This window comes from Neovison vison, chromosome 2 (assembly GCF_020171115.1).
Source record: "Neovison vison isolate M4711 chromosome 2, ASM_NN_V1, whole genome shotgun sequence".
NCBI lineage: Eukaryota > Metazoa > Chordata > Mammalia > Carnivora > Mustelidae > Neogale > Neogale vison.
In genome coordinates, this window is record NC_058092.1 from 9582190 (window position 1) to 9602015 (window position 19826).

Below are 19826 nucleotides of genomic sequence, written 5' to 3' on the forward strand. Positions count from 1 at the left end.
ACACACACAAAAAGAATCTATTCTTGGAGGCTGCACTTTGATTCATAGTTGGCACCTCCAGCTGTGTCAAAGACCACTGCCTTGGGTATTTGTCATTATTTGAGGTGTAGACCATCACTGAGAATGAGGAAAAATCATTGCCATTACAACTTAGCAATGGAAAGAAAGAGAGCCTTCTATTTCTAGAGCTTTCTTATGAGAAATGTGGCTATTTGGGATTTTTATTTTAAATTTTTTTAATTAAAATTTAAAATTGCCTTATTTTGTAATAAATAGTGTGGGAGAGGGAGAGGGAAAAAAATTATCCTTCTATAACTGCGATGAGTGCTTGTTAATGAACAATTTTAAAGATTTTATTTATTTACCTGAGAGAGAGAGAGAGAGAGATAGCCAGAAAGGGCATGAGTCGTGGAAGGGTGGAGGGAGGGGGAGAAGCAGTGGGGACCCCGATATGGGTCTCAACCCCAGGATCCCGAGATCATGACCTGAGCTAAAGGCAGACACTTAACCAACTGAGCCACCCGGGCGCCCTGCTAATGAAAAATTTTATATAGATTATTTTATATAGATGGGTATCTCTTTCTTTCTTTCTTTCTTTTTTTAAAGATTTTATTTATTTATTTGACACAGAGAGAGAGACAGTAAGAGAGGGGACACAAGCAGGGGGAGTGGAGAGGGAGAAGCAGGCTTCCCACTGAGCAGGGAGCCTGATGCTGGTCTCAATCCCAGGACCCTGGGATCATGACCTGAGCTGAAGGCAGACCCTTAATGACTGAGCCATGCAGTGCCCCTAGGTAGGTATTTCCATTTAAACACTTAGAAAGTTACTTTGTTGTTCAATACATATTTCTAGACCCAACCACCACTCTGGTTTTATTTTTTTTTAAAGATTTTATTTATTTATTTGACAGATAGAGATCACAAGTAGGCAGAGAGGCAGGCAGAGAGAGAGAGAGAGGAGGAAACAGGCTCCCCGCTGAGCAGACAGCCCGATATGGGGCTCGATCCCAGGACCCTGAGATCATGACCTGAGCCAAAGGCAGAGGCTTTAACTCACTGAGCCACCCAGGCACCCCACCACTTTGGTTTTAAAAACTCTATTGCATTTCTGAGGTTTTTTTTAAGAATTGCTTTATATTTGGGGCACCTGGCTGGTTCAGCTGGCGGTGCATGAGACTCTTGATCCTCAGGGTCACGAGTTTGAGTCCTTCATTGGACATGGAGCCTATTTAAAAAATTTTTTTAATTGTGTTACATTTGTACACACAGTGTCCATAGCAGCATCATTCACATTAGCTAAAACATAAGAGCATCTCAGACGTCCATCAACAGAGACATGAGTAAACAAAACGTAGTATATCTATTTCATTCAGCCTTTAAAAGGAAGCACATCCTGATACCTGCTACGATATGGATGAACCTTGAGGACATTACGCTAAGTGGAATAAACCAATCACCCAAAGAAAACTACTGTAGAATTCCACTTAGAAGAGTCAAATTCATAGAGACAGAAAGTAGGATGGTGGGTGCCAGGGGCCGGGGGGAAAAATGGCTGGGGACTTGGTGTTTAATGGGGATGGGGTGTCGATTTTGTGAGACAGGAAGAGTCCTGGAGATGGATGGTGGTAATGGTTGCCCAAGACTGAAGGTACTTAATGCCACTCAACTATCTATTTAAAAATGATGAGGACAGTAAGTTTTATGTTACGTGTATTTTACCACAATGGCGGGAATGGGGGGGATCTTTATGAAGTACTTTGAAAATAAAGCCTAAATAAAGGTCACTCTGAAATGACAAAGAAACGGTGAACATTTAAACACCCAATAGAACCAAATAGGGCTAAGCAAAGAAAGAATCATTGATATAATTTGTCACTGGAAAACATTTCAAAATTTTGGAGAAGAATTGACCATTTGTTAAATAAGTTGACAGCTCATTAGCTGCCGAAAATGGAGTGTCCCAAGTTGAGTATTCTTTCCATCACACGAGGATACCTCTCCTATCCTTTAAAACAAAATTCTCAGTTTTCTGGAAAATACTCATGGGCCCAGCACGCTTCCACTGCACCACTCTGCTTGTGGGAAAATACTCATGATTCCCCTCCTATCCTGTCTCCTGCCCCACCCTGTCACAAAAAGTGTGACTTATGGCCCATTTCCACATAATACATCAGTGTCCCAAGAAATTTTCACATGAGTTTAAATGTCATTATAAGCACTTGGTTTTTTAAGAGGTGATTTTATTAGGGCAGCAGATGTCTTTCCCATGAAACACCCAAGTATGATGATGTTCACATACGTGACACACTTTCATAACTACAGTCAATATAATTGGGCTGGAGCTAGGGAGGATAGAACTAATTAGTTCTAATTTGGTAATGAATCTTCCACATTTTTTGGTAATATGTTTTCTGATCAATGGTGTCACTGATGGTGAGAAGGATGTGTTAGAGAATTATGGAACTCAACAGCCACCATGTTAGGACACGATAAACAAACAGTTGACTTTTTCTACTGGTAGTTGGCAGCCAAACGGATGACCTTTTAGGAGCGATTCTGTGATACATTTGTTCCAGGCTGGCCTCAGACCCACCAGTCTTTGAGCCATCTGTTTGTGTGTGTGTGTGTGTGTGTGTGTGTGTGTTTGTGTGATGGGACAACACCTTCAGCCTGAGCTCCATGTAAATGCCCCAGAGCCATGGCTTCAGCTTATGCTGGCAGAAGTGGGTTCAGAGACCCCTGTCCTAGGGCCATCTTGAAAAGGTGCCCTTTTTTAAAGAGTCTTGGTACAAAGACTTCTTTCAAACCCACACATTAGAAAAAGGAAGCATTTGTAGATGATGCTTTCACCTTTGATTGGAAAAGCTCTTGGTTATCTGCGGTCTTTGCAAGTTATGAACTACAGTTCTAAGGTGGGACCTGATTGATTGACTTCTCTCCCTTGTCTCAGTAAACGCAAGCCCTTTGACTTTGCCTCTGTCGGCAAACCTGGTAAACGACCACCACCCAAAGGAGTTAAAGACTTGGTACGAAAAGAAGGTGATGGGAAAAACCAAACCAAACCAAAAACATTTACTCTTAAATTAGACATTGTGTAAAATTATCGGAAAGAAACTCACAACTTCATTGTTTACTTGCTGTGAGTTCACTCAAACGCATGCCATAGGTAAATGGGAGTAGTTAGGTTGTAACTATTGGACTAGGTCTGGCTGCAGAGAGAAATCCTAACATAATAGTAACATAAACATCAAGAGTAATTCCGTAATTAAACTTGGCTGGGTATGTTGCTGCCCTATAAGGCACGGATTTTGCTACTAAAAGATAAAAACAGAGAATTGCTGTCATAAGACAAATCAGTCTTCTACAACTAGAAGAATCCCACCTTCTAGAACTAGGGTCTATCGCTCTCAAAATAAAATCCTTCAAAATAAACTTTATAACAATGGATGCGTTTTCTATGGTCTTGATATTAGACCAAGAATCAACAGCTTTGGTTTCTTTGGTTACCCAAACCCCATTTCTGTGGGCCAATTTCCCTGACTCTGTTCCCTAAAGTCGATGAGAAAACAGAAAGTTACACCAAAGTACTATGCACACATAGGTGTGAAGAGCGTTCATAAATTCAGTAATAACAGTTTTGAAGACAAGATCGTGTCAGAACTTGCTTAAAAATCCTCTGATCCAATTTATTTAAGAAATTACATTCTTTGCTTCTGTTGTGCTACCTTCCACTTAAGGTAAATTCATCTTTTGCCAATTGTTAAATTATAGTTATTATATCCTAATAATTCTGTATCATTACATCTCTTTCTTTACAGAGAAAGTAGGCACAGAGACAACAGTTCACACAGAGACAACAGTTGAAAAAGGTGGGTGACATTTTGTTATCAAAATATTTTTATAGGAGTTTTTAAAAAGAAGCTTCTCTGAAACTAATCTTGTGATGAATTACATTCTTTCCTAGATTGTAGTCAACAAGAGAGGAATACATGGGGCGTCTGGGTGGCTCAGTGGGTTAAAGACTGCCTTCTGCTTGGGTCGTGATCCCAGGGTCCTGGGATCGAGCCCCACATCCGGTGCTCTGCTCAGCGGGGAGCCTGCTTCCTCCTCTCTCTCTCTCTGCCTGCCTCTCTGCCTACGTGTGATCTCTGTCTGTCAAATAAATATTTAAAATAAAAGAGAGAGAGAGGAATACAGAACCCTCTGAGAACAGGTTTCAAACTTCTTTAAAGAGAGAAAAGAAAATTGCCTGTATTTGAAAACACGCAAACCACAAATGAGTCTCATCACTTAAGGACAACCATGGAGAATGGTGTCCTATCACAATTTATTGTGATGAAGAATGAAAGTGGGGGCTCATTTAATCCCAACGCTACCTCGTCATTCACAGTGAAGCCATCCAGTATGAATGGTATGCTGGACAGATGAGAACCAGGAACCGTTCCGATCATATGGGGGAATGAGAGTAGCCCAGAGTTTCATCTCCTTCAGGTCAACTACCACTGAAAAAGCAGAAGCAAATTAGAACCTCATTTGCTGTCTTCACTGGGGCGGTGGTATTGTCTATAAATGACACATTTTATCACAGGCCTATCATTTATCTTAGTCTCATGCTTTCTTTCCCCCACTCCTCATTCAGATGGTCTGGCGACAGTGACCCTGGTTGGAATTATAGTTGGAGTCTTACTAGCCATTGGATTCGTTGGTGGGATCATCATTGTGGTTGCTCGAAAAATGTCAGGAAGGTACTCGTAAGTAAATATCTTACAGGCTTGTGGTAGGTAAATGAGAGCGGGCATATCCAGATCTCCAAATCTTAGAGCTAATTGAAATCTCTAATTAGAGATCATGTTCGTGGATGTCTAGCTGCCCAGTGGTTGGAGCATACAACTCTTGATCCCAGGATTGTGAGTTTGAGCCCCACGTGGGGTGTAGAGTTTACTTTTAAAAAAGTCAATTTCAGCAGCCCCTTACCTCCGTGAGGACTACATCTGAAGTTTCCCCAGGAGAACAGGCATCTACTTGGCCCTTCTAAGTTTCCAAGAAAAGAGAGGTAGAGCCAAAGATGGCTATTTAATTGACTCCCATTGAGATCTAACCAAATTTGGCCTCTTGTCCTAGTTTTTCAACAAACTGAACTTGAAATAAAACCCCAACCAAGTTTCAACTTGATACCTAATTGCCTTGCCCCAGTCATCAGAGGGAGGGAGGTGGCTTTCAGAAGAATGGGCACTGCAGAGCCCAGGCACCATTCAGAAGAGAATTCTTCTGCTGTAGGGGTCCCCCTCCCTCCACTTCTGCCCTGCACATACCCACACGTGGTAGTGAACTCCTAGCAGTGATTATGGGTGAAGGGTAGGAGTTCTTTCTCTCTATGAAAATTCAGAAGATTCAAACTCATAACCAGGGGAACACTTTTTCTTATTTCTGTTGGGGAGATGATACATAATGGGAATTGGGGGTGGCAGAGAGGACAAGTGAGGGTTGAGGGATATATCCCACAATATAGTCTCAGATTGATGTGCTTGGAAATGCCTGGAAACCTGCCCCTGGCGGTGTGAGGGCCAGGCATGCAAGAGGCATGAGCAGGGACAGGAGAACAGCTCCAGGTTCCAGAACTCCCAGATTTATACGAAAGGACAATAGGACCATGACTCACAGGATTACTATTTACAGTGCCAGTAAGAGAAGTGATAGTCACCTTTTTCTTTGTTTTCACAGGCCCTAAAGAGCTGAAGAGTTGTGCCCTTCTACCAACACGTTTGAAAGAGAATTTCCGACTTCCCTGTCCCCTGGCACGTGGGAGAAGATGACCCATGGAAATAACTTGGCGGTCCCATTCCAGATCCATGGTGATCCCTCCGCTTACCAAAAATAACCCAAGGAAAGACATTTCACGAGACTCGCTCCTCTAGGCATTTGTCTTCTGAAAATATTTTTAAATACAAATTTTGTAAAAGGTGATTAAAAAGACAAAATGCATAGAAGATGGAGAAAAGCCATGTAAACTGATTTTTAACTAAGACAATATAATTTAATCGATGTTAGAAATGATAATCCTGTCTCCGTTCTGACCATTCTCTGGTATTGTTAAAATGCAATCAAGTCTGGAAATATTTATACCGATGGCGTCCCTGAGATCGGTGGGTGCCATACTCGTCAATGGCATAAAGCATTGTGCAATTTCCGCTCTGTTGAAATGTACACATTCCAGTCTAGTCTGGTCTGTTTTAAAAGCCTTAATTTCATGTGAATAATCAAGTAGAAAATCTAAACTTGTTTAATGTCATGAGTAACTGCCTTTCACTGGTCCAGACAAATCATTTCCAAGGCACCCGTGTTAGGTTATAAACAGGAAGTCTATAGTCTGGAGAAGGGATTTTTGTTTCGCACAGTAAGTTCATCGGGCAGGCTCTAGGCTGGCATATTGCCTTCTCCAGCGATGACTTGGTGACTCAGATTTGCTTCTACCTGCCATCTTCTCTTCCCTCAGAGGACCAGGAGCCAGAGCTCCCGGAGCAGACTTTTCTCTTCCCATGACCTAAGCCCTCCAGATTGACTGCTCTGTTCTGGAATATGGAAGTCCAGACTGTGGAGACTGATGGAGGGAGACTGATGGAGGCTCAGTGGTGCCTGAGACTCAGATGTTCCAGAAGCCAAGAACCATGGTCCCCAAACAGAAGGAAACCCTGTGCATGGCCTCATTACCTTCTGCCTCAGAGGAAACATGCGGGACACGAAAATAATACCGTAAGATAGTGATTTTAAGAAAGCATGTGGGTTTAAAGACTGGACGTAAACATAAAAGAAATTCCCAGTCTTTGTGACACATACCGCGCATTTCCATGGGGTCATCACTGAAAAGGTCCTCAAGGTAAGGAGCCCATGTTGCCATGTGGGGCAGATACCATTTGCTCAGTACATTTCTTCCCGTAGGTCAGCTGCCTTCTTTCCCCCCATACACGAAGTTTTTATACTGAGCAGACGAGCTTAGTCATGATGGAGGCTGTGCAGGCTCCTATCCTCTCAACTTGTATGAAGAAGTAAACTGTCCTTTGGAAAAGCACCTCCCATTCCTCTCTTTCTTGCAGTAACACAGTGATGTTATCTTAAACAGCATGCCCTTCTGTTACCCAAGTCCGGCTGGTCACCAACCCAAGGTCCGTATTTGAACATCTGCTGATGGAGAGAAGGGGCTTTAGAAGGGCTTTGTGTGCTTACGTATCCGTCTGCTTCAACGCTCAGACTCCTGAACGGGAGTCGGGGACAAAGTCCGTTTTGTCTTACGTGTCCTTTCTTTTTTCCTCTCACTGTGAACAACAACCGTCCACCCCAAGTCATACACTGGACCCGCTGCCTGCTGGGACAGGACCGTGGGTTTCTTGGTCACATCTGCGTTGGTGCTCCACGCAGTGTAGACATGTTTTAAAATAAAACAGATGATTGCGTATAACCATGAGTCAGACCTTTGATTGGAAAGATCTCTTCTGGGTCACGCTTTCAAACATTCCTAGAGAATCTTATCAGTTGTGGAAAAACCTTTGCCTCTTCACTTGATGGGGTGCGAATTATAAATGGTTATGGGAAATACATCCACTGGAAAGAAAGAGAACTATGTCTTTCATGGAGGGCTCTGCCCAAGTGGAGAGGTGAAAGTCAAGCTGAGGCATGGGATGAGATAAGGTGGCACCTTGGCACTTATTTTGCTCTCTGGTCACCAAGGGTGGAAAGGTCCTGCCTGGCTCCTGATTTCCCTGCCCTGGATGGGAGCCGGGTCAGGGAGCCATTACACCTGCTCCTGCCAGTCCTGGCAGCCTGTCCCTCCGGAATTCCTGCTCCTGGGACATCTCACGGCTCCACGGCCCTCGGCTACAAGAGCTCTGCCTGGTCTGGAGACCGTTGTGGCCAGGCACTCAGCCTTTTTGCCCCTCTGTCCCTCTCTGGCCATCTACCTGTGGCCTCCCCACCTACACTGTTCCACATGGACTCCCAGGCCACACCCTCGGTCTTCTCCCAGCCAACCCCATCCCTGCTCCTAAATATTGGATGCCAGGAGCAGGAGAGCCCTTAGCAGCATGCCGTCCCCATAGTGCTCCATTTCTGTTAAGTCACGATTGTTGAATTTGGCAGACGTCAGGAATTCTGAGTGCCTGTCTCCTAACTGGTGGAGCAGAGCAGAAATGTACATATATATAAACAGGATTTGAGTGCCATTCTCTAGTTAACAACAGTCATCCCTGGGGTGACCTTTTCGGGCTATAGTTTCTTCCTAAGAATGGCCATCGGATGGTTGAGAAAGCATTCCTTTTCTGACAGAAAACTAGCGATGTCCACCCAGCCCCAGAGACAGAAAGAGAACAGGGAGGGCTCTTAGCTAGCTCAAGTGTGCAGTCAGTCCCTTACCCGCTCCCGGCACAGGAGAAACGCCCACTCAAGGAGCTGCCAGGGATGCTGGAAGTTCAAGGGAACCGCGTCCACTCTCCCATCAGAGGCGCCTGGGAGCAAGGCACGCTTCAGTGAACCGCCCCCCATGAAAGCCTGGTTTTACCCCCTGCCCTCCCGCCTTTGTTTCAAGCAGGGAGAGCCAGTTGCAAACCAGGACTTAGTTCTGCCTCATGGGGCACCTTAATGACTGGGGAGAGAACAAGCCACTGGATTCCTGGCTGCGTCTATCTGCATTTTCACTCGTATTTACTTCGTATTCAGGGCATGGGGCTGCTTGGGACAAATGCTTCCATGGGGAAAATTGTGTAATCGGACATGAAACCTTTTTTTTTTTTTTTAAACTAATTAAAAGTCCAGTGGAAGTGGGGGAAGCGGTTCCCCGGAACATGGCTGGATTGGGCACCTACTTGGAACACACCGTTGTCCGCTTGTGTGTCAGAAGACTTGCTTTCCCTAAGAGATGGCACTTCTCCGTCCTCTTCCCAAAGCTTAACCTGCGGTTAGACTGTGTCGTAGATCCTGGATCCTTAAATTTAATACATGTAAATGACGTGGACACAGTTAATGGGCAATGACACAGGATAAATTTAAAATTTCCGAGTTGGGGGCACCTGGGTGGTGCAGTCTGCTAAGCGACTGGCTCATGGTTTCGGCTCAGGGCATGATCTCAGAGTCCTGAGATCAAGCCCCGTGTTGGGCTCAGTGTTCAGCAAGGAGCGTACTGGAGAGTCCCTCTCAATCTCTAAAATAAATAAATAAAATCTTTTAAAAAAATAAAAAATAGGGGCGCCTGGGTGGCTCAGTGGGTTGAGCCTCTGCCATCGACTCGGGTCATGATCTCAGGGTCTTAGGATCGAGCCCCACATTGGCCTCTCTGCTCGGCGGGGAGCCTCCTCCCCCCCACCCCTGCCTGCCTCTCTACCTGCTTGTGATCTCTGTCTGTCAAATAAATAAATAATAAAAATCTTTTAAAAACATAAAAAAATAAAATCTCGGTGTTGAGGCATGAAGACAGACCTACTGCTGTGAAGAAAGTGAGATTTTTGTTTTGTTTTGTTTTGGCTGGTGGGTCCAGAGTACGTGAATGTGCCAGCCTGGATTCCGCACTCCCCCCACCCCAATTATTCCCCATCACTTCCGCTCTCTCTGGGGCTCATCTTATCAGACCCTGACGGAAAACTCCGTGTGTTCTACCCCAGCATCCAAGGGCTCCAGCAACCTACAGGCAATCCGGTCCGCAATCCTGACACCGTGCTCCGCCCAGCTGTTTCTTCCTGCTCCCATCTCTGATTGAGAACTGGTCGATTAAAAAGCCCGTGTGATGGGGCACCTGGTTGGTTCAGTTGGTAGAAGGTGTACCTCTTGATCTCAGTGTTGTGAGCTCAAGCCCCGTATTGGTGCAGAGTTTACTTAAATACTTCTTTTTTTTTTTTTTTTTAAAGCCAGTGTGATCATCCGAGCTCAGGATACTGGTGGCTCAGACCAGATGGCTATCCTGGACTCGGCATGAGGCGGTCTGGTTCTGGTTGTAATTGAATAATGTCAACAGAGTTATCTGACAGGTTGGACATGGGATAAGAAAAAGGCAGAGAAGTCAAAGGAATCTTAAGGAGGACTTTGCCCTGGGCAACTGGAAAGTGGAGTTGCCATCGAGTCACTGGGGAAGGCGGTGGGTGTTGTTGGTTTGAAAGGAAAGAATAGGACTTCTGTCCGGGACATCTAGAATCTCCCTCCTGTGGTTCCTACGCATCACCAGCCAACACCACCCTATTTCCTGGCCTCGGCTGATAAACAACTTCCACAAATTCCCAACGTAATCACAGATGGGCCAGTGGTGTCCCCTAGACACTTCCAGCCTGCCGAAGCGGCCTCTCTCAACTTGGGTTTCTGCCCACACCAGCCCCATTGACTCTGCATTTCCAAGGCGTCACTGCCCATTCCCTCTGGGCAGCGGTTGGTTCTGGAGGAAAGAGCAGGGGAAAACCATCTGCCTTGGAGCCTTACTATTTTTTCTACATGAAAAATAAAATCCGTAGAAAATAATACCTACCTCAAAGAGCTCTTATCAGCCTTAAAATCATGAATGTTTACTGCCTGTTTGAAAACAGTCACTGCTCAGTCATTAGCAGCAATTACTCCAACAACCCTTCTTGCTTCAGTTATTACAGCCTCATTTACTCTCACTACCTCCCTGTGAAGTAGGCAGGAGATTACCCCCATTTTACAGATGAGGACATTGAGGTTCAAACAGGTGCCTAAAATTACAGAGTCACGCACGATGTGCCTGAAGCATAACCGAGGTGCAGGTATCTTGATTCATTCTCTGGATCTCCTTTGTTGGGTCCACATGGCCCTTTCCTTTTTCTCTCTTTCTCTTTCTTTCTTTCTTTCTTTCTTTCTTTTTTAAGTACTCTCTCCACCCAGCTTGGGGCTCAAACTCATGACCCTGAGATCAAGAGTCACTCACTCCATCAAAGAGTCAGCCAGGAGCCCCCACAGAGCATCTTCCAAAATCAATTGTTTCCCTATCAGCTCAACGGTAGTGTATTTTGAAGACACAGTTTCCCCAGCCAGTGGAAAAGAGGGAACTCATTTTTTAAATCATGAACTATTTTAAACATACAGAAAAATGCAGGAATGAGAGCAAAGCCCCACACGCCCACCATTCCGCTCTAGCAAATCCTAACTTTTTCTCATATTGTCTACATATTTTTTTTTTCAAGAAGTAAATCCCCTGCACATACCAGCCAACCGGGGTCCCTCCTGACATCAGTTCCTTCCTGCTCCCTTTCCCAGATGGCCCATTCTCCTGAATCGGGTGTATTGCATTTGGAAACATATCTATTTTTCCACTACTCTCCTTATCTTATAGGTAGGCATCCAGAATCAAGATACAGCATTGTGGTGCATGTTTTCAACTTTAAGTGCATGGAATCCTTCTCTGCAGCTTGCTTACTGGTCTGGAGGCCACAAATTTGAAATCAAGGCGTTGGCAGGCATCGACATTGTGAGATGGATCCTTGTGGAGCACGGGGCTCCAGTGCATCTCTGCAGCTGGTGGGGAGCACGGGATCATCACGACTAGATCAGCATTTACCATGCTTCTCCTGCCAGTGGATAGTTAGGATGTTTCCAGATTTTTGTGTGTCTTTTTTTTTTTAATTTTAGTTTATTTATTTATTCAACAGAGATCACAAGTAGGCAGAGAGACAGGCAGAGACAGAGAGGGGGAAGCAGGCTCCCTGCTGAGCAGAGAGCCCAATGCGATGCTGGTCTCCAGCTCAGAACCCTGGGAGCATGACCTGAGCTGAAGGCAGAGGCTTTAACCCACTGAGCCACCCAGGCGCCCCAGTTTCTAAATTTTCTAATTGCAAACCATGCTCTGACAAATGGGGTCATAATAAAATAATTTCCATGTTCCTAGGCACTGGGATTTTTGTCCCTAAGGAACAATAAAAGTAAAAGTGGGTTCATGTTTTGGATATTTAATTATCCAGATTTGACTAGGAATTATTTAGCATCTCTTAGAAGTGTGATGCTCAGAGGAAGAAGGTCTAGGTTAATTGGATTTAAGTGGGTAATAACTTCAAAATGATCTTTTATCCCTATTCATCTCTTCTCTTTCAGATGACCTCCTGATATTCTCTCCCATAGGAAAACATTTTAATAAAATACATTCATTGTTTCTTTTTGAAATGATAGAAATGTCTCGCCCACCTTCCATAACAATATTTTTAGAGCTAGTTAATTACTTCTAATAAAAACAACTTCATGAATTTAAAAATTAACATTTGTTTTTAAGTACAATGTGATATATCCGACGTTGGAAGAGGTTTTCTTTTTTTTTTTTTTTTTAAAGATTTTATTTATTATTTATTTGACAGAGAGAGATTACAAGTAGTCAGAGAGGAAGGCAGAGAGAGAGAGGAGGAAGCAGGCTCCCTGCCGAGCAGAGAGCCCGATGCGGGACTCGATCCCAGGACCCTGAGATCATGACCTGAGCCGAAGGCAGCGGCTTAACCCACTGAGCCACCCAGGCGCCCCGGAAGAGGTTTTCTAATAGGTAGCAGAAAAGGAGTTTAAAGATGTGAAATTGGCTCCTGAGAAAAATCCTTCTGGGGACCCAGAGTCCAAAATCTTTCTGGGGAAGTTGTCAAAAATAGAAAGATTTTTTGATAGTCACCTTCTCTGAAATGAAAAAGAAACTTCCAGGCACACAAAATTAAATTGCACATTTTCCTCATTTCCAGCAGAAAACCAGGAGTACGCTTGGTACCAACAGGGAAATTCTCCACAATTGTTTTATGAGCGCCACCTTCAGAAAGCTGGGGCCAACCCCACCTGGAGTGGTTGACTTGTGGACCCCAAGATGGGAAGTCCAAGTCCCAGCCCCAGGTGAAGCGTGGTCCCTGTGAAGGTGACCTTATCTGGACAAAGGGTCTTTGCAGCTGTAAGATGAGATCATATTGGGCTAACTGGGTGAACTCTAAATCCTATAACGAGGGTTCTTTTAAGAAGACACAGAAGAGGAGAAACAAAGGATGAAAGGCCATGGGAAAACATAGGTAGGTTGGAGTGATGCCGTTACAAGCCAACGAACATACAACCCCACCCCAACCCAGAACTATCAGAAGCTGGAAGACGCTGGAAGTCTCCCCTAGAGCCTTCAGAGGGAGATGGGCCTGCCAATGCCTTGATTTCAAATTTGTGGCCTCCAGACCAGTAAGAAAATAAATTTCTGTTGTTTTAAGCCACCCAGTTTGCAGTAATTTGTCACAGCTACGCTAGGAAATTAACACACCCCCTGAGTAGCCCATCTGGGGAGGCAGTTCCCCACTGCCTATCCAGCCCATCCCAGATGGAAAGCAACCCTGACCTCTTCCCCTCTGACCTTGAGCCATTCCCTTGATTCTTCCAAACAATGGGATGGCAGCTATCATGCTTCCTTTGTGACAGACAGATGTTACTAGACCTTCCCATGCTGTCATTCCAATTTTTTACTCACATTGGAGGAATCCATGATGAAAGAAATATGTAACCTAGAACAATAGGGAAAGCCAACCCCTGCCTGATGAGCGGAATTAAAGGTAGACCCAATGGCACTGATTTTCTCCACCCTTCGTGATGACAAACCTTCCAATGCCTCCCTCACTCAACACTCGCCCTGCGTGATCCGAGATATTTTAATGAAATAGAACACCCACGGCGACTGAGGGAGCATCCAGCAAACTTTCATGGCGCACTTCCCTGTGAGTTGGGCGCTGCCATAGACATTCACAGCAAGAAGAATCATTCTAACAATTCATAAAGCGTGCCAAAAAAAATAAACCTTTTTCTTCCTGTGGCTAAAAGAAAAACTGTTTGTTTTCATAGGTCTTCATTCATAGATCTCCAATGGGATTAACTTTCAATGACCAAGGTGTTCATGGAGTTACTGTCAGACAGCCGAGCACACAGTGCGGCAGAGATGGTGGCGGCCACCTTAGGAACCTCTGTGGTGTCCTCCCATGCCCCCTTTCAGTCCTCTCCCCGAGGCTCCTTGTCTACGCTCCATTGTCATGGGCCTGCCCTCAGCAGGTTGCCAACCGAGGCACTGACAAGGGCTGAAAAAAAACATGGTGTAGGCGAAGCACGGGGTTCAAGTTGGCCTGCCTGGCTTACAGTCCACGTACAGCACATTACCTGTCTGTTTCCTCATCTGAGAAGGTAGAAATGATGGCAGTCCACACGTTGTTGGCTTCTGGAACACATCCCTAGTATGCGTGGAAGTGCTTTAAACATGCAAAGCAATGGGGGCTCCTGGCTGGCTAGGTTGGTGGAGCATGAGACTCTTGATGTCGGGGTCATGTGTTCAAGCCCTAACATTGGGTGTACAGATGACTTAAAAATAAAATCTTTTTTTTTAAGATTTTATTTATTTATTTGATAAAGATCACAAGTAGGCAGAGAGGCAGGCAGAGAGAGAAGGGGGGGAAGCATGCTCCCCGTTGAGCAAAGGGCCAGATGTGGGACAGATCCCAGGACCCTGAGATCATGACCTGAGCTGAAAGCAGAGGCTTAACCCACTGAGGGACCCAGGCATCCCTTAAAAATAAAATCTTAAAAAAAAAAGATTTAGCGACCACTACGTCCTGGCATGTGCTAGACTCCCTACATGTGTTGTGACGAGTCGTAAATGTGGGTACCGTTATTGCTCTTTTCCAGGTGAGAAGGCCAAGTGTGGTCGAATCACCCAAGGCCACCCAATAGGAGGGGAAGGAGCTGGTGCCCCAAATCCACGGCTCCTTCCCTGTGCCACTGGGCCCAGGATATAAGTCACCCTATCTAAAACAGGCTCACTGAGATGAAGATTTTTGTCTTGTCTAGAGAGATAAATTGGTTGAAAAATTTAAGGAACAAGTTATGTAACTCCCTCTCTCTTCTGGAAAACTTCATCTCACCACCTAGATAGCCACTAGATTTGTTTTCCTTGCATCATGGTCCATCATCTTCTTTAAGGGACTAAGCGTATTGGGAATAGAATACTTAGGTGTAGTGGGTTCTATTTGGTGCCCAAAAAGGTCAGTCCACGTCCAAGTTCCTATAATCTGTGAGTGGGATCTAATTTGGAAAAGGGGTCTTCGCAAATGCAGTTAATTTAAGGATTTTTATTTATTTACTTTTTTAAAAGATTTTATTTATTTATTTGACAGAGAGAGAGACAGCAAGGGGGAATACAAGCATGGGGAGTGGGAGAGGGAGAAGCAGGCTTCCCGCTGATAGGGAGCCCGGGGCAGGGCTCCATCCCAGGACCCTGGGATCATGACCTGAGCCAAAGACAGATGCTTAACCGACTGAGCCACCCAGGTGCCCCAATTTAAGGTATTTCAGTTGAGCTCATCCTGGATTACCCTGTGGGCCCTAAATCCATTGTGTCCATATAATACACAGAAGAGGAGACGTCACAGGGAGAAGAGGAGGAAGCAATGTGACCCCAGAAGCAGAGGTTAGAGTGACCAGGACACAAGGCAAGAGACACCAGCAGTCACCAGAAGCTGGCAGAGGCAAAGAGCAGATTCTCCCCTGGAGCCTCTGGAGGTAGTGGAGACTTCCCCCTCCGTGGCTTGGGACTCCTGGTCTCCAGAACCGTGAGGGAGTAAATTTCCATTGTTTTAAACCACCGTGTTTACTGTAGCTTGTGAGGGCCTCCGCAGGAAACCAACACACTAACCCAGTGTCCTCCAGCCCCCAGGACTAAGGGTCCCTGCCATGACCCTGTGAAGGTAAAACCAGTGGGGACAGAGACCCATCTTCGAATGGCCCCAAAACCCTCCCCTGGGGTCCCCTCCAAATGCGGTCATCAAGCTTCTGATGGAAGCCGGCTGCTTCTCTTCCCTGAGCCCTGCACAGAGAACTATTTATCGGGGAAAGCTGGGCTCACGGGGATCAGGCCGTCCTCAGCGGCCCAGCTAATCTGAACTCAGCCCCCCAGCTAACCCCGGGTCATCAGCCTGTGGGTTCTGAAGCGCTGCCACGGTGAGCAACAAGATGGGGAGCACGCAGTCTGGGGGGCCAAGCAGAGGGAGTGCCTACAGTGACAGGCGTCTGAGTCACAGATCTGTGCTGTCCTCCGGCTGCAGCCCAAGCCCACTTGGTAAATAAACCCCTCATCGCACGAGCTATGGGTCTCTCTGTCTGCGTCTGTGGGTCTAGGCATCAGACCAAACCCACAGACCCTCTGGTAACAAACAGCTGGGGCAAAGTACAAAGATCTCCATTCAACCTCCTGGCTTGTTACTCTCCCCGTGCTGAGGAGACCAAGACTTAAAACCTTGGGCAAATCAAATCTGAGGGCATTTGAATAGGCCAGGCTCTTTCCATGTCACCCGTTATCTGGTGTAAGGATTCATAATCGGGGGGGTGGCTCACTCATTTTTATCAGAAGCCATCTTCGGGGCGCGTGGCAAGCTCCGTTGGTGGAGCATGTGACTCTTGATCTGGGGGTGGGGAGTTCGAGTCTCGTATTGGGTGTAGAAGCTACTCGAAAAAATAAAACCTAAAAAGAAAAAAGCCATCTGCAGGGGGAAAGCCAACCACATGACAAGTTTACCAAAGTTCTTAGTAGGACACGGGAGATTAAATATCTCTTCCACAAGCATGTGCTCAGGCTTGTCACACTCCCAGGCCCTGAGACAACACAGGTACCCCCAGGAGTATGTCAAAGCCCTGGGCCCAGCATCTTTTCCTAGCCCGTCTCCGAGTTCCACCCCGCACCTCCTCCCCCTGCCCGTTCTGTCTAGCCAGCCACGCTGGCTCACCCTGCGGACCTCAACCCAAATGGGATAATCGTAGCAAAAACGCATGCAGCCCTTGTCCTGGGCTGGACATCGTTCTAGGTGCTTTACATATCCTCAACACCCCAGGAGGTGCCTGCTTTATTCGTCCTCTTTCACAGCAGGGAAACTGAGGCTTGGAGAAGTCAAATGTCCTCAACGCACTCAGTGTACTTGGCAAAGCTGAGATCTGAGGTCTTAGCCTCCTGCTCTGCTGCCTCTCAGTGTCCCCACACCCCAATCCCAGATCAGGCTAGTCATCGGTGTGCCCCCCCCACCTTCATATAGTCATCCCTGCTGTGCACCATACCTATCCTTGGGATTAGTCTTTAATGTCCTTTTCCTCTGCTGGGCTGGAAACTCCCATGCTAGTTTCCTTAGGCTGATGGGACAGATCACCCTAAACTGGAAGCTAGAAGTCCAAGACCAAGTTTTGATCATTCCCCCACTTCCAACCACCCAGAGGCTTCAGGGAAGAGTCTGTTTCTTGCTCCTTGCAGCTTCTGGTGGCTGCCAGCGTTCCTTGGCTTGTAGCCACCTCCCTCTAACCTCTGCATCTGTGTTCACATGGCCTTTCCTCCGTGTGTCTCTCCTCTGTGTGTCTGTTCCCAAACTCCCTCTGCCTCTCTCTTATTTGGATACATGGGATTGCCCTGAGGCTCCACCTGGCCAGTGGAGGATAAACCCCTCCTCTCAAGATCTATTACTTAATCACTTATCTGTGTCCAGATAAGGTTTCCAGGGATTAAGACATGGACCTATCTGTTGGGGGTGGGGAGGTGCTATCCTTTCATGGACCCACTATGATTCTTAAAGAGCAGGATGAGGATGCCCTGATCCCCAGCTGTACTCCAGTGATGCTAGGGCTCCCTTGGGATTCTGGGTCCTCCAGTACATTTCTGTAAGCCTGCCAGTAGCCCCAGCTCTCTGTGTAAGAGAAAGCTAGGGCTGCAGTGTGTACAAATTCTTTTTTTCTGTCTCTTTGGCAGCACTATCATGACCCCTCTGGGCTGAATCTGCAGCAGTTGTTCCTACAGGAAAGGAAAGCAGAAAACCTCTCCTCTCCAGGACTCCCTTCTTGCTGAACCCCATCAGTCAGTGTGTATTTGTGAAGGTCACCCATGTCCCCAGGAGGGATGAGTTGGTTCAGAACTGCGTGTTTCCCAGACACACTGGCCAACCTCACAGGGAATGAGTGAGGCTGGTGTGTTTTCTGAACCACAAGTTTTCCAGGGAGAGTGTGGTAGGTGTGTACTGGTGTGGTTGAGCTACCAGCTCTAGGACTTGATGTGCAGTGGGAAACATCGGGATCCCCATGCCTGATGGATACGGAATCCTTTGGAAATGTGGGTTTGCCCCTCCCCAAACACTCCTCCTTTCTGAGAACACACAGAACCCAACTCCCTTCCACAGAACTTTCCCAGGCCAATAAACTCCCTTCTTTAAAGCTTGAATGAGTCTTGTTTGCTAAGGAATTCACTGTGAAGACTGTTCTGGAAACTGAAGGTCCCAGACTGCCACCCAAGGGGAGACCGTACTTGGGCTTCTGAACGCTCTGAGAACCAGAAGAAAGAAGCAAGAAGCAGAACATTGAGCAACCTCAAGGCAAGGTGGCAGCTGCATGAATGAATAAAGAATTTCTTCACTGCTTTGTGGACTTCAGGCAGAAGCCCCCACACAAAGAGCTCCTTACCTCCCTTCTCTTGAGTGGTGAGTTCCACAAGGACGAACACAGTCCAGTTCTAATTCACGGATGGCAGAAAGTCAATAAAAACCAATGATTACAAGATAAAGCATGGACAGTTTGGTGACTTCAAAGAGACTGAAAATTATGTTTAAAACATTATACGTGTAGGATAATCTCATTTTTAAGACCAGCTTGAGAAAATACAACTTTGCATCCAAATACAACAGTCCAAGGAAGTGTCTCAGAGTCTCTCTCTCTCTCTCTCTCTTTTTTTTTTTTAAGAGAGAATGTGAATGAACAAGGGGAGGGACAGAGGGAGAGAGAGAGAGGGAATCTCAAGCAGACTCCACGCACAGCACGGAGCCCCACACAAGGCTCGATCTCACAACCCTGAGATCATGGCCAGAGCCAAAATCTGGAGTTGGATGCTCAACCAGCTGAGCCACCCAGGCACCCCTCAAAGTCTCTTTTGTTGGTACAAACATATCCTGGCATATCACTGAAACCTGGACTTTGTTTTCTGGGCTCTCCAGTTGTAATGGTTTTATACAATGGTTCTACCACCTCATTATTTGAGGAGAAAAATAAAGTCTTAACCTGCACCTTGGAAGTCAGTGTCCTACACTGAAGAGTGGTGCAGAGTACACGCTTCTATGTAAAGAGGAAAGCTCAGGGCACTGATTTTATTTCAAATGAAATAAGTGATAACGATATTTTCAGAATTTATCGGTCACCATTTATCCTGAAGAGCTGAAATTGTGCTTAAATAATTTTTCAGTGAAGGAAATGCAATCTGAATTTTGTATGTATTGGGGTCATCGCTGACAAACTAATTTTAAAATGCCATCTGTTTCAACATGGTCCCATTGTCAATGACTACCCAGCAGCACGTGGCACCCCAGGTAAGTTCAACACCACCAACATGGTCTACTGTATGACTGTCTACTTGCTTCAACAGGGTTGGTCCCTGATGGGGAGCTTGGATATCACAGCAAGGTCAGATTGCCATTAAATGTTCTCGGTGTTTACTCTGGATCTCTGAACTCTCTGTCCATGAAGCTCTCAGACCAGCACCAATCTGCTCACCAATCCAGTCCAATCCCCTGTTGGTACAGATTTATTCATTTGCTCATTCATTTGTTCAGCAAAGAGCAGCAGAGCATCAAGCATGTACCAGGCACTGGAGCCAAAACAGGGAAATCTTCTGATACAGCCCCAACCTCACAGCATTTACACCGCTGTGGGGGAGACTAACTACAAACACAAATCCGTGATATAATTTTAGGTTGTGACTGTTGCTGCTTAGAAACACAAAGAGAAGGAAACAGGGAGAGAGTGAAGGGGTGGAAAGGGCCATGGAAGCCTCTCTGAGGTAGGAAAGG

The 19826-nt window shown here is 45.9% G+C and overlaps 1 protein-coding gene across 2 annotated transcripts in view; it reads left to right on the forward strand.

Moving 5' to 3' along the window:
* PDPN (podoplanin) overlaps nt 1-7453 on the forward strand; it is a 29740-nt gene extending 22287 nt beyond the window's left edge. The window contains exons 4-6 of one of the 2 annotated variants that reach the window (XM_044237205.1): nt 3819-3869; nt 4640-4751; nt 5722-7453. In XM_044237205.1, the coding sequence (XP_044093140.1) occupies nt 3819-3869; nt 4640-4751; nt 5722-5728 (170 nt within the window). In that variant the 3' untranslated portion in view covers nt 5729-7453. The remainder of the gene's footprint in view (nt 1-3818; nt 3870-4639; nt 4752-5721) is intronic. The other variant, XM_044237207.1, reaches the window with a different exon arrangement.
* Nucleotides 7454-19826: the final 12373 nt, after the last annotated feature.